The 14,205-nt window shown below is 44.8% G+C and overlaps 1 protein-coding gene across 1 annotated transcript in view; it reads left to right on the top strand.

Moving 5' to 3' along the window:
- Nucleotides 1–14,205, top strand: part of PAH (phenylalanine hydroxylase) — a 70,925-nt gene that overhangs the window by 30,857 nt on the left and 25,863 nt on the right. The window contains exon 4 of the mRNA XM_029204655.1: nucleotides 6,136–6,224. Coding sequence (XP_029060488.1) covers nucleotides 6,136–6,224 — 89 coding nt within the window. The remainder of the gene's footprint in view (nucleotides 1–6,135; nucleotides 6,225–14,205) is intronic.

Raw genomic sequence — 14,205 nt, 5'->3', positions numbered from 1 at the left:
AATAATCGTGTCTACCCCCCAGGGTTACTCTGAGAATTAAAACAGACGATGGAGGTAAAGTGCCTAGTGCAGCATTTGATGTGTGGGAAGCTCACAAAAACTGTAACTTTAAAGGAAAAATAGGTAACTGTAACTTTGGGGCTGGGGAAATTAGAAGAGCCCAGGTGTCGAGGATGGAGACACAAGTATGAGCCCTGCCCCTGCCACCAGTGGCCTGCGGAACCTTACTTAACCAGACAAGTGTCCCTGGGACTTTTTTGTGAGAGGTTCAAGTGCAATGATGACACAGGTCTACCTACTGGGAGTCAGTGGCTTCTCATCCTAACCGAAGAGTAGGTGAGCGCTTGGCTGCCGCACCTGTTTCACAGATGAGAAGCCAGAAACTCAGGAATCAAGGAACTTTGTCTGTGGGAGGGGTGGGTAGGAAAGCTGAAACTTGAACGCAGACCTACCGGCTTCCAGTCGGTTCTCTGCAGTCTCTTGCCTTTAGCACTTGCGGTCCGCACCCTGTTTTGCTTCCCAGCCGTGCTCAGCTGGGCCTCTTCCCCAGGCAGTGAGCCATGGCAGGACCTTGGTTCCCCCTGACCCCCCAACACCCAGAACTTGCCTCTCCTGGGTCTCATTTCCTTAAGCCCTGCTCGTCCCTTCTCCCCAGGCTGACAGCTGGTGAACTACTTCTCTTAATCGTCAAGCCCAGCCTGGGTCCTCTTTTCTACCACAGAGGCTGTACCCAAGGGCCTCCGGGAGACGACACCTTAACCTCACGTGAGGTCTGGGGAGGGGGTGGGGGAACCGATTCAAAGGTAGCACTGGGCTGCTGCCTGGAGAAAGTGTGTAGCAGGCCCATCCCCCCTTATTACCTGGCTTTCTCTAATGATAATAATGATCACGTTAGTGATAATAATACCAAATACTCATAATGTGAGTATCTGTGCCAAGCACTGTCCTAGTCCTGCCTTAGCTCATTTAATCCTCACACACTCGGAAGTACATACTCTTATTATAGCCGTTTTACAGATAGGAACCTGGGGAACAAAGGGGTTAAGTAATTTGCACAAAGTCTCAACGTCTCAAAGTAGCAGTGGTGAGATTTGGACCCAGGCAGTCTGGCTCCAGAGTCTGTGTGACTATAGCCACAAAGCTTTGCCACTTCTCTAGCCTGCTCTGTTCTGGGCCTTTTCTATATGATGATGGGGCCCAGAAGCCACTGAAGGCCCCTGGACTTGGGTGAGCACCCCATGGCCTCGCAGTGCCCCCTCCCCTGGGGGTCCCTGACAGTCTCCCTGACTAGGTCCTGGGGCTTGCTAAGCTGCTTCGACCTTTGCCTTCTCTTTGTCAAGACTTGAATCCTTTGAGTCTTTGCAGCCCTCTCAAGTTCTCTGATATTCTTTTCCACCAAGAGGTCTGAACGAAGCCATGTGGCCCAACTACAAAGTGTTTTCCCTTTGGAGGAGAGAAGAAAAAAAAAAAAAAGTCAGCCAAAGCTGAAAATATGCTGCTCTGCTGCCCTCTGGCGTTCAGTTGGGAGCCGGCCAGTACACCCAGCTGTGAACCGAGGCGGGGACAACAAAGCTTCTCTCCGGAGTAAAGCCCTGTTTCTTGGGTGAGAGAAAGGGAAATGGTGGGGGCCATGCATTTTGGATGCTGAAGAAATGCAGTGGCTCTACTTCTAGAAACAAGCGAGGCCGACACATTAATTGACTGGAAGTATCAATATATTTTCATGTGCCCCCTGGCCAGCCTCAGCCCTCCATAGTTGGAATATGAAACCCAAAAGGGACTACAGTGGCTAGTGAATCCCCCAGCTCGAATTTTATACAGGGGGAAACTGAGGCCCAAGATCAGGAACCCTGGTAACATCAGAGCCAGATTGAAAAGGAGCTTCAAACTCCAGTCTCCCTTCTTTCCTCCTCTTCCCCTCCTCCTTTTTCTTCTTCACCATCATCATTAAACTTTTTCCCATCCTAATTGTAAACCCCGATTGAGCACTTACTGTGTGCGCCAGTCACTCTGCTAAGATGTGTCCCATTTCCTATAGCATTTAATGTATGCAATGATGGCAATAATAGGGAATGACAGTTTTAATCCATTTCGTGGCTAAAGAAACTAAGGCTCTGAGCGATAAAAATACGCACTCAGTTACACAACAGAATAAGTGGTTGACTTCCTGGCCTTGCGGAAAGACTTTCTACTCTGCTCCCTGCACTATATTAACGGCAGAGTAAAAAGAAAAAATAAAAAATCCCTGGAGCTTGCAGCTGAATAATACTAGTACAGACGTACCTCTTCTGTTGTGCTTTGCTTTACTGTGCTTCACAGATTCTGTGTTTCTTACAAATGGAAGGTTTGTGGCTGCCCTGTGTCAAGCAAGTCTATTGGTGCCATTTTCCCAACAGCACTGGCTCACTTCCTGTCTCTGCGTCCCAATTTGGTAGTTCGCATAATAGTTCAAACTTTTTCATGATCATATTTGTTATGGTGTTCTGAGATCAGTGACCTTTGCTATCACTACTATGACTCATTGAAGGCTCAGATGACGCTTAGCATTTTTTAGCAATAACGTATTTTTTATTTAAGGTATGTACATTGTTTTTTCATACATAATACTATTGCACACTGAATAGACTACAGTATAATGTAAACATAACTCTTATATGTACTGGGAAACCACAAAATTCACGTGACTCACTTTATTGTGCTATTCTCTTTACTGCGGTGGTCTGGAGCCGGACCCACAATATTTCCAACATGAGTCTGTATTTACTATGTACCAGACACTGTTCTCAACAAATCACACATATTAACTCTTTTAAACTTATGTTGTTTCTATAAAGTATACTTTATTATCCCCACTTTACTTATGGGAAGACTGAGGCGCAAAGAGGAATAATATGTCCTGGATGCCACAGAGGGTAAATATAGAGACAGCATTCAAGCCTAGCCTGTGTGGCTCTGTTATCCAGGCCCTTAACCATGACCAGTCTGTGTCTCCCTGAGGCAAATAGGGAACCAGATCTGGGACAGATCTAGGAACAGACTCTGGCTATTACAGTCCCTTTGAGCCATGGCAAGGTCGTGTCATGTCTCTAGGACCCTCACCCTGGGGTCTGGAGCCACAGGATGTTATATAAAATAGTATCCCCATCTCCTTGCACTGCTTTGTTCTTCTTCAGGAGCTACCCGGCATTGTTATATATTTAAATTTATTTATTGTTTATTCCTTGTCACCCTCACTAGAATATAAGCACCACAGGCATGAAGACTCCTCTGTATTCACCTCTCAACGTCCAGTGCCTGGTAGTAGTGGATGCTCAGTACATAATCATGGAAACGCCTTTGGCAGGGCTAACGGCCACGCCGCCCCCCCCAAGTCAGAAAGGGGTGCAGCAGGAAAGGGCTGGGGGCAGCTGTTATTGCCAGAATTATGGATAATTTTTAGGCAAAAGAGAGACTATGAACGAGTGGGGATGGGCTGCCTTGGAAGTGAGGTAACAGGACGACAACATGCTAGAGAACCAGGAAGGGTCTTGGAGGAAATCCCGAGTCCTGGCTGACTGCAATAGGATGTCCTTCCTCAAGCCCTTCCAAACTCGGGTAGGGAATAGACCCCATTTTCAGTGCTGATAACAGAGGTCCATTGTGCAAGGGAAGGCACTGGATTCAAGGAGAAAGAGAAGCTTGAGGAGAATTCAGGTGACAAAGTGGGAAGTCAGGTCCCATGCTAAGTGAGCAGAACATGGCGCTGAGTCATCCCAGACTCCAAAGTCTAGCCTTTGGGACCGCAGAGGTCCTTGAAGAGACTTACCCTCCCTGTTCCTCAGTTTCCTCTTCTGTAAAATGGGGATAATGATAACTCCTACCTCATGGGTCTGTTAGAATTGGGTGAGGTACGGTATGTAAAGTGTTTAGGACAGTGCCTAGCACGCAGGAAGAACTATATAAGCATTAGCTGGAATTACTACGTCTGTTCCCATTATTACTATCATAGGGAGCTCACCTTGAGAAGTGGGCTGGTTTTAGGGGCATGGAAGCCTTCAGGTGGGAAACTGTAAAGACAATCAGGCCGTCAGGCTCCAGCCCTCACAACCACTGTGCGCCCCACCCCCATACCTGGCAGGACAGATTTTGCGGTCCAGACCTGAGACCACAGAGTCATCCAAGCCCGAGTTCCAATCCTGAATCCATTGTTTCCTAGCAGTGTGTGTATTTGGGTTTGTCACTTAACCTCTCTGTATCTCAGTTTTCTCATTTATAATATGGGGAGACCCACAGTACCCACCAATAGTACAAATACTAAGTAAAGTATTTAGAATGATACTCAGTGTTAGTTTTTATTACTAACATAGGAAGTAGAAAGCTTAGCATCTCAGATCTATGGAAACGAGGCTCTAAATGGACCGTTATTACCGCTATTCAGATAAGCATCTTCTTTTGGTGGAATGCAGCTGTTTCCCGTCTGATGCCGTTATTATAGACCATGGAAGACAGTTCCCCACTCTGGCCACTAGATGGCATGCATGTTCTTTCCTGCCCCACCGGAGCAGGGCCAGAATCAGAAATAACGTGCAAGAGATGGAAAGCTACCTTTTTGTGGGCCACTCGGCTGCACCCTTTGCCTGCATTCTCATTTACACCCCGCAACAATCCCCAGATTAAAGGAGATATTTCACCAAAAATGCTAAGCATAGAGTCTGGCACATGGTAAGGTCTCAAAAAATGTTTGGGATGCTTTCTATTGCTCTTGCTGCTATCCTCCGTTTTACGGAGTTGGGACTGAGACACAGAGGAGGTGAATAGGCAGCTGGGGCCTAGATTCGAAGCCAGACCTAACTGGCTGTAGGTTCAGCATCTTTTCCCCTAAACTTTCCTCCCTCCTTTCCCTCCATGCACCTAGAACTACAGTGCACTCCTGCCTGGTTCCTGACTGCTTGGAACTTACAGTTCAAAATGTCCTCGTCTGTTCATTCTTAGGATGGCTCCACTCCCAGTGTGTCTTCTTTCTTGAAGGCCACATCCATTTAGGAGCTACCACCTGCGCTTCGCCCTGGGGTCCCTCTGCAGGACCCAGTCACTGTGGGTCACACAACACAGACCCCATCTTCTCTCCCGCTATGCTGCTGCTTCAGAACAAGCCCACAGATTTTTAGGTGCTGCAAGGCATCGTCAAACTGCCGGACTGCATTCATTCTATGTCACCAGTGGCTTTCAAATTGGCTTTGGCATCAAACGGTTTTGCTGGGGTCCCTGGGGGGCCCTTTTGGGAGGGAGACTCATGATAGGAAGATGGGGTCAAGAGAAGAGAGCTCACGGGCTCATCTGTGCTTACAGTAGAACAGCTCTGTTTTACCTAATTTATATTCCGGAATATGCCTGAAACACATATTACATGAAATATTCTGCTGCTACAGTAAACCTTCAAAAACCACTCCACTATGCTACGATAGGTGGAAAGGAGATGAATTTTGAGGCAATTCAGAGAAAATTTCCAGGAAAGAGAGTATGTTTAGGAATGTGTTTTCAAATTAGTTTCCAAGGTGCTAAGTGAAATAAGTCAGACAGAAAAAAAAAAGTTAAATACCACATGGTATCACATCTAGGTGGAATCTTCAAAAAGAAAAAAGGTAAACTCATAGAAACAGAGAGTAGATAACTGGTTGCCAGGGGCTTAAGGGTCGGGAAATAGGGAGAGGTTGGTAAAAGGGTACAAACTTTCAGCTATAAGATGACTAAGGTCTGAGGATCTAATGTAAAACATAATGACTATAGTCGATAACACTGTATTGCATCAATGAAATTTGCGAAGAGAGTAGAATCCTCCCCCCACAAAAGATACATATGTGAGGTGATGCATGTGAATGGGGAGAATCCTTTCACCATGTATATGTCTATCAAATCCCCATGGTATATGCTTAAAATACCTTAAAGTTTTGTTGATTATACTTCAGTAAAGTTGAATAAGTAAATAAAATTAGTTTCCAAGGAAAATAAGATTTGACTTTTGGGGGTTATCTGGGACCCCACTTGCCACCACCATGGACTTTAATTGGAGCTGGTCCCAAGCTTCTGATCTCGGTGAGGCCTTTGGCCGTGTCCTGCCAATCTGCTGCTCAGGACTTTGCCCTTTCTGTGTTGCAGTGCCCTGGTTCCCAAGAACCATTCAAGAGCTCGACAAATTTGCCAATCAGATTCTCAGCTATGGAGCGGAACTGGATGCAGACCACCCCGTGAGTCCATGGCCCCTCTGATGAGATTCTATTAGTACCTCCCCTGCCGCACCAGACTCCTCGCCCTTCCTTTGGAGCAATGTGTCTTTGTTTGCTTGTACCACAAACATTTATTGAGTGCCTACTTAGACATCTTCAGCAACATCGTTATCATGGTTACTATTGTTGAAGCAAATACAGATTATTATCTACATCCAGAAACTATTGTTTATGTATCATATATGTATGTAAGTGATGTGTATACACACACACACACACACACACACACACACACACACGTAAATTATCTTTATTTCTGACTTGGTCCAACTCCAGAGGTTTAAATCAAGCGTTTGGGAAACACTAAACTACTAACAACTCTGCCAGGTACAGTGGAGCTATAGGGAGTGGTGACACTGGAACTGGATTTCAAAGCCTGAGAACAAGATGCTAGTCCAATAAGGAACTGAGAGGTTTTATGAGCTGAGGGTACAGCATATGCAAAGGCTCAGCGTTCTGAAAGTATCCGGAATATTTGGGGAATGGCTGGCTGGCGTGTTAGGTGTGAGCGTTTGAGAGTGTCAGATTATGAGCCTGGGTGGTGGGTTGTAGTCAGAATTTAAAAGATCTGATGTATCTGACAGAGAACTAGGACTGTGCCCCGTGTCCTTTAATATTTCTAAGTGAAGGACCGGGGTCAGGGACCTTAATCATTCCCCTTTTCTAGGGCGGAGGGTTCCAGGGAGGTGCAGCCAGTAGGTGAGAAATGCCACCATCACGTTGATGGTCTTTTATTCTCTGCCCAGGCAAATGGTCCCTCAATCTTTAAATGACATGGAAGCTGTTTTCCTTCACAAAAGCGATGGTTACTGTAACTTACTGGGAGCCTCTGCATTTCATCAGGACTCTGTTTTCTTCTTCCATTTATGTGGTCTTTACAGTTGAGCAGGTTGTGAACTTGCTCTTCACAAGGGCTCTTTTCAGTAAGCAAAACTGACGTTCCCATTTTACAGACAGATTCATTAAGGCCCAACATGAGTAAATAACTTTTCTAAGGTCCCATGCTGAACTTTGGATCCTTTGACTCTTACCTCAGTGCTCACGGTGCCTGAGGACAAACATTTAGCCAGTGGCAGAAATTCAGACCCCTTCACAGAGACAAAGAGCAAGCTATTTCGGGGGTAGGCTGGCCTTTTAAAATATGAACAGTTGTTGTTCCAATTCAAATCGTAAACCCCTTAGAATGGACTCGAAAGTACAGAAAAGCATGAGGAAGAGAATGAAGATCATCCATAATCTCTTTTTTTATCTTATTTATTCTTTATTTCTCTTTTTTCTCTTGGTACTATTCTGCATTTTTTTTACACTGAGAAAGTGTTTTATAAACAGAAGCAAAGGTGAATTCCCCCCCTGCTCCTAGGCTTCAGAACAGAAAAAACAAAAATCACCTATTACACTGTCCAAAAATAATCAATATTTTATTTCTTTATTTAGACAGACATGAATATATATGTGTTAAATGCAGTGCCATAACTTACTAACCAGCCCCCAACAGCAAGCTTGTAGGAGGTTTTCAGCCTTTCACTGTTATGATAATTTGGCAGTGAATCTTCCACCTGTGTGTGAACTCCCAGAGCTTCTTTGATTCTTACTTGTGAAGTTACTTAATCTAAGGATAGAAATTGGATTTCAGGCTCCTCACCTTTATTTTATTTATTTATTTATTTATTTATTTATTATTGGAGTATAATTGCTTTACAATTGTGTCTTAGTTTCTGCTTTATAACAAAGTGAATCAATTATACATACACATATGTTCCCATATCTCCTCCCTCTTGCATCTCCCTCCCTCCCACCCTCCCTATCCCACCCCTCTAGGTGGTCACAAAGCACCGAGCTGATCTCCCTGTGCTATGCGGCTGCTTCCCACTAGTTATCTACCTTACATTTGGTACCTTACGTTTGGTAGTGTATATATGTCCATGCCTCTCTCTCGCCTTGTCACAGCTTACCCTTCCCCCTCCCCATATCCTCAAGTCCATTCTCTAGTAGGTCTGTGTCTTTATTCCTGTCTTACCCCTAGGTTCTTCATGACATTTTTTTTTCTTAAATTCCATATATATGTGTTAGCATACGGTATTTGTCTTTCTCTTTCTGACTTACTTCACTCTGTATGACAGACTCTAGGTCTGTCCACCTCATTACAAATAGCTCAATTTCGTTTCTTTTTATGGCTGAGTAATATTCCATTGTATATATGTGCCACATCTTCTTTATCCATTCATCCGATGATGGACACTTAGGTTGTTTCCATCTCCTGGCTATTGTAAATAGAGCTGCAGTGAACATTGTGGTACCTGACTCTTTTTGAATTATGGTTTTCTCAGGGTATATGCCCAGTAGTGGGATTGCTGGGTCATATGGTAGTTCTATTTGTAGTTCTTTAAGGAACCTCCATACTGTTCTCCATAGTGGCTGTATCAATTTACATTCCCACCAACAGTGCAAGAGGGTTCCCTTTTCTCCACACCCTCTCCAGCATTTATTGTTTCTAGATTTTTTCATGATGACCATTCTGACTGGTGTGAGATGACATCTCATTGTAGTTTTGATTTGCATTTCTCTAATGATTAATGGTGTTGAGCATTCTTTCATGTGTTTGTTGGAAGTCTGTATATCTTCTTTGGAGAAATGTCTATTTAGGTCTTCTGCCCATTTTTGGATTGGGTTGTTTGTTTTTTTGTTATTGAACTGCATGAGCTGCTTGTAAATTTTGGAGATAAATCCTTTGTCAGTTGCTTCATTTGCAAATATTCTCTCCCATTCTGAGGGCTGTCTTTTTGTCTTGTTTATGGTTTCCTTTGCTGTGCAAAAGCTTTTAAGTTTCATTAGGTCCCATTTGTTTATTTTTGTTTTTATTTCCATTTCTCTAGGAGGTGGGTCAAAAAGGATCTGGCTGTGATTTATGTCATAGAGTGTTCTGCCTATGTTTTCCTCTAAGAGTTTGACAGTTTCCTCTCCATGCAAAAACTAGAGGTAAAGTCAGAGCATTTGGATGCTGGTCCCATCTTCCTGGGTAGGATGCAACCCAGTCCCATGGAGCCCTGGGGATGGCCAATGTCGTACAAGGAGAAGCTTTACATCTCCTTTGACGAGTCGGTGTCGGGCCGCTCTGCCCTGGGAGCAAAGCATCTCCAAAAATACTGTTTCTAAGAAAAGCTGGCCACCCTTGACCCCGTACCGGTATGGGCCTGTCGGGGTGTTTTCTCCTCTTCCCCAGCTGCCTCCTCCTTCCCTGTCTCATGTCCCATCTGTTGGCCACATGCCTGGCTCACGTGGCACAGTGGGGGAAGAGGCCAGTCCTCAGATATGGCCTGTTCCCTCTCTTTATCCTCATGTCTCCTCAGAGGCAGTCAGGGCTGGGCTTAAAACTACCCTGGAATTCATTGTCTTTACAGATCCAGCCCATATCTTTGGGTCCCTGGCCTCTCCATGTCATGCATTTTATCATAAAACTATAATTTATGAGGTACACAGTCCCCCTGACGAGGAGGCCAGGCTCTCTCTGTTCCTTCCTGTGGCTTCTCATCAGATCCCGGGAACTCACGGGCCAATGTCAAGAGTAAACCCTCCAGGGTGCTTCCCTGCAGCCTCTGGGCCTCACAGGGCCTGGCCTCGCCGTGAGGAGTGGCTGGGATGTCCTCCCCCGAAAGAACCCTCCGTTCCTTGTGGTCCCCTGGTGTTCAGGATGATCTCCCCCTGACCCCCTGCCCTGGCAGCATGGGCTGGCATTGGACCCAGCAACTCACTTCAGGGCCTCCAAAACAGCCACTTGGAGAAACGAGGCCAAGGGAGATTGTTCCTGAAATGCAGGGTAAAGGGCATTTACCTTTCAGCTCGCTAGTGAAGTGGGGCCGTGAAATGGGGTAGCTGACCTTCTTTCTTCTGCCAGCAGTCTCCCGCCTTCCCTCCTTCCTTTCTTCCTTCCACAAACATTTATTAAGCAAATGACATTCACAGCTGGCATTTCTTACGCGTGGACTGTATGTCAGGCACTGTGCTAAATGTTTTATCCACATTTTCAAAATTTAAACGTTATAACCATCCTGGGAGGATTGTATTTTCTCATTTTCAGAGGGGAAATCTCAGACAAAGAGGGCTGTGTGGCCTCCCGTGTATGTGAACTGTGTCCCAAACCGCGTAGAGGGAAGGGGGCTGAAATGATTCATAAGACATGGTTCCTGCCCTCCAGGGGCCTTCAGTCATGGAGTAGAGCAGGGAGGGGTGCCCACTCTTCCCAAGGGATGCCGGAGGGGACTGGGATACAGCTTGGCAGGCGGAATTCAAGTGGGTCTGCGGGATTCCCATTTCTAAAACGGACTCTCCTTTCTCTGACCATCTCCCAGCCTCTGTGCTCCTGTTCATGTCATTTCCTTTCTCCGGGACACTCTTCCTTATCCTCTCACTTCTTTCCCTGCTGGCAAACCTCTCTTCATCTTTTAAGGCCCAACTCATATATCCAGGTTTCCGTAAAGCCTTCCCCCTACTTCTTTCCCCAGGCCAAGCTTTTCACACTGATGCTGCAGAACTCTGTGCGCTGTGTTTTATACTTTGAACACAGAGTATCAGATCAAACTAAATTCACTACCTCATAGGACTTCTACAAGGGTCATGAGCATGATTCTCAAATTGTAGTCTTTGAAAAGAAATTCATGATCAAAGGGAGAAAGGCTGTATCCTAGAACCTCATTTTAAGAATTTACAAGTCCCATTATCTCATTAGAGGCTTTGGAAAATCCTGTAAAAATGAAACCCATTCAACCAATGCCCCTTAAGTTTATTTACCCATGGAACCCCTTTTTCACGGAATACCATGCAGTATTATCTTAAGTGGTAAGTGTTCCATGAAACACAGCTTGGGTGATATTTGGTTAAATCATGACACACAAAGTACATGATTAAACACCAGGTTTAATGAGTCAGATAGCATACAGTATCAGTTCTAAGTTCACTATCAATTCTAAGGTTCAGTCCAGTTTGGGGACTGGAATGGTTAGGGAGGACTTTGGGAAAGAGGGAGGTCTGAGGTGAGCCCTCTAGTAACAAGGTCAATAGGGCCAACTGTTTATCGAACAACCCCCAAATCTCTATGGATTAACCCAATAAAAGTTCATTTCCAGTGTTGGTCAATAGGGAAATTGCTTCATGCAGTCTTGGCAGAGACCAAGTCTCCTTCCATCTAATGGCAGAACCCTCATCCGGGTCCTGGAAGCTGTCTCCATTCTTCCAGGCATGGGAGAAGAAAGTAAAAATTACGCCTGGGAGGTTTTTATGATCCAGAATTCAAGGTGACTCACTTACCTTCACTCGAATTCCACCGACTGCAGCTCAGTCACAGGGCTGCTACTTCCTGCAAAGGAGGCTGGGAACAGTGGCTTAGCAATGTTCTCTGAAAGCAAGGGGGCTCAGATCTTGGGGAGCACAAGGAACCTCTGCCACACAGACCCAAACCCCAGAGCTCCCTCCTCCAGTTTCCCTGGCACCTGCACCTGTGTCTAAGCTGAAGATCTGCACAAGGGGAGGCTTTCTGGTGGAGAAAATATTAGCTAATACAACTGCTTTTCTGTGTCTCTTTCTACTTCTTGATCTAAATCTCTCAAACTGCTTTTCAATCTTTCAAGGCGTGGATATTGATTTTCCCTGCTCTCCAAAAAGAGCCTCGCTCATCCCCAAGAGCAGGGAAGTCTTTCCAGTACTTCTCTCCTTCCCTCTTCCTTTGCCCATCCATCCTTCTCCACCCGAGAGCCCTGTCAAAGTCTGTTTTACGGATTAGTCAGCTAGCTGAGTCATCAAAGACTTCCTTTAAAAAAAAAAAATTATTTATTTATTTGGCTGCGCTGAGTCTTAGCTGTGGCACAAGGGCTCTTAGTTGAGGCATGCATGCGGGATCTAGTTCCCTGACCAGGGATCGAACCCAGGCCCCCTGCATTGGGAGCATGGAGTCTTAACCGCTGGACCAGCGGGGAAGTCCCTCATCAAAGACTTCTTGCACTTCTACTAAGCTGCTCTGTCAAAGCATAATTTTTAAAGAGATACAGGTAGATAGTGAACATCTGTCAAAAATCCATTGACTCGGTTAGTAAGGGAAACAGCAAGATGACAAGGATGGTGCAAAGGAAGATACAAGAGACCAAAGCCTATATATGGTCATTGAAAAGTAGGACGCCAGAATGAGACTGAAAAGGTGAATTATGATTAACGTGATTAACGTTAAACATGATTAACGTCCTATAAAACAATAAGCCATCACCGTGAGTGTTTTCTATTAGAAAGAAGTCATTTGCAACTTGATCATAAAATAAATGTTTTGCAACTTACCAATCTTCTATAAGTCAACATCTAAGTTTGAAGAGTTTGGGCCTTACTAAGTAGTCAATTGCACATCAAACAAATATACCTGCCCCAGAGCATACAGGGAGCTTGTTAGCCAGTGATCTAATAGGACTTTGAAAAGGCACACAGTAATTTTTTTTGCCTAAGTTTTGCGTAATTTTTCTTAACAGCTCCTACTCAGGAGTATGCTAAGTACGCTTTGCCCTGAAAATCCAGTGATAAGTAAGATAAACAGATTCCTGAGTTTAGTAATTATTAACAAATATAATGACTGAAAGGAGAAACACTCAATTTGCCGAGGGAACCTATTGTAGAGGGAAACCAATAAACTTCAGGACAATCAAGGTAGGTTCCTAAAAGCTGAAACCAAGTTGGAAAGACCAAGTAGTAGCTTGTTAGTCTGAGAGAGTGTGGAAGAGTGTTCCAGTCAGAGGGAACAGCATGTGTGAAGGCCCGAACATGGGAAAAAGCATAGTGTGTTCAAAGAATTCAAATAAGACTGATTTGGATAAGTTTGGAGACGTAGTATACAGGCAATTGTAGTTGGAAACATAGGCAGGGCCAGATCACGTACAACCTTGTGCACAATGTTAAGGATTTTGGACTTTATCCTAAAACTGGTAAGAAGCCATTGAACGTTTGTAGAGCAGAGAGAGACCCTACCAGGTTTGTATGTTGTAAGTCTCCTTGGGCTGAAGTGAGGGAGGGGGTTATGAGGAACAGACAAAGAAAGGCCACTTGGAAATTATTTGTAGTAGTCCAGGAGAGAAATGATGGGGGCCTGAATCAAAGTGTAGCAGTGAGATTAAAGTAAAAAGGATAAACTCAAGATATTTGGAAGGAAAAATGGACAAAAATTATCAAATGTGAAGAGGAGAGAGGTAAAACAGTTCCCATATTACTGACTTGGGAAGTCAGGTATCCGAATCTTTTCCAGGACAGTCTTCTTGGCCTTATTGGTGGTGACCATGGCCAGCAATGCAGAGTGGGCAAGAGGAGGGGTTGTGGTCAGCACTGTCCTTGTCTATTGACTTGCAAGTCTTTGGTGAGTGTCTACGGCATGGCGATGGCAGGTACTTAAAAAATACGACTTTGAACTTCTTGTCTCCTGTGTACCATCCTTCCTCCAGTTGGTGTGGGACTGATAGAATGCAGAAAGCCTCTCACTATTGCCCCAGATGCAAAATAAATCGCAAGGTAAGAATTCGGCAGATGCTCTTTTAAAAGCCCAGGGATGGGTGACGGGACTGAGTGAGCCATTCCAGAGTACATCCTTTTCATATTCTGAGCCAGACTTCTCAGCTTGTGGATTTCCCACCATTGTGCACAAATGCATCATTTTTTCACTGTCTCCTTTGTACTCAGAATTTTACTTGATACCCTGCTTACATTACCTAATCTAATCCACCCGACACTGCGAGGTAACTACCGTTACTAGTTTCATTTTACTGATGAAGAAACTAGGGCTCTGAGAGGTGAACTAACCATCAGGCCATGCTCCTAGGGATTGAATGAGTGAGTAATCCAACCCAGCGTGTTCAACTTCAGTAGTCTAAAGATGGCATTTCTGAGGTTTAATCTCCGCCATGATATCAAGAAATGATAAAGA

Source organism: Monodon monoceros, unplaced genomic scaffold (assembly GCF_005190385.1).
Source record: "Monodon monoceros isolate NGI ecotype Baffin Bay Population unplaced genomic scaffold, NGI_Narwhal_1 Super_Scaffold_6, whole genome shotgun sequence".
Lineage (NCBI taxonomy): Eukaryota > Metazoa > Chordata > Mammalia > Artiodactyla > Monodontidae > Monodon > Monodon monoceros.
Note: the sequence above shows the minus strand (reverse complement) of the source record. Positions and strands in the feature narration are given on the sequence as shown.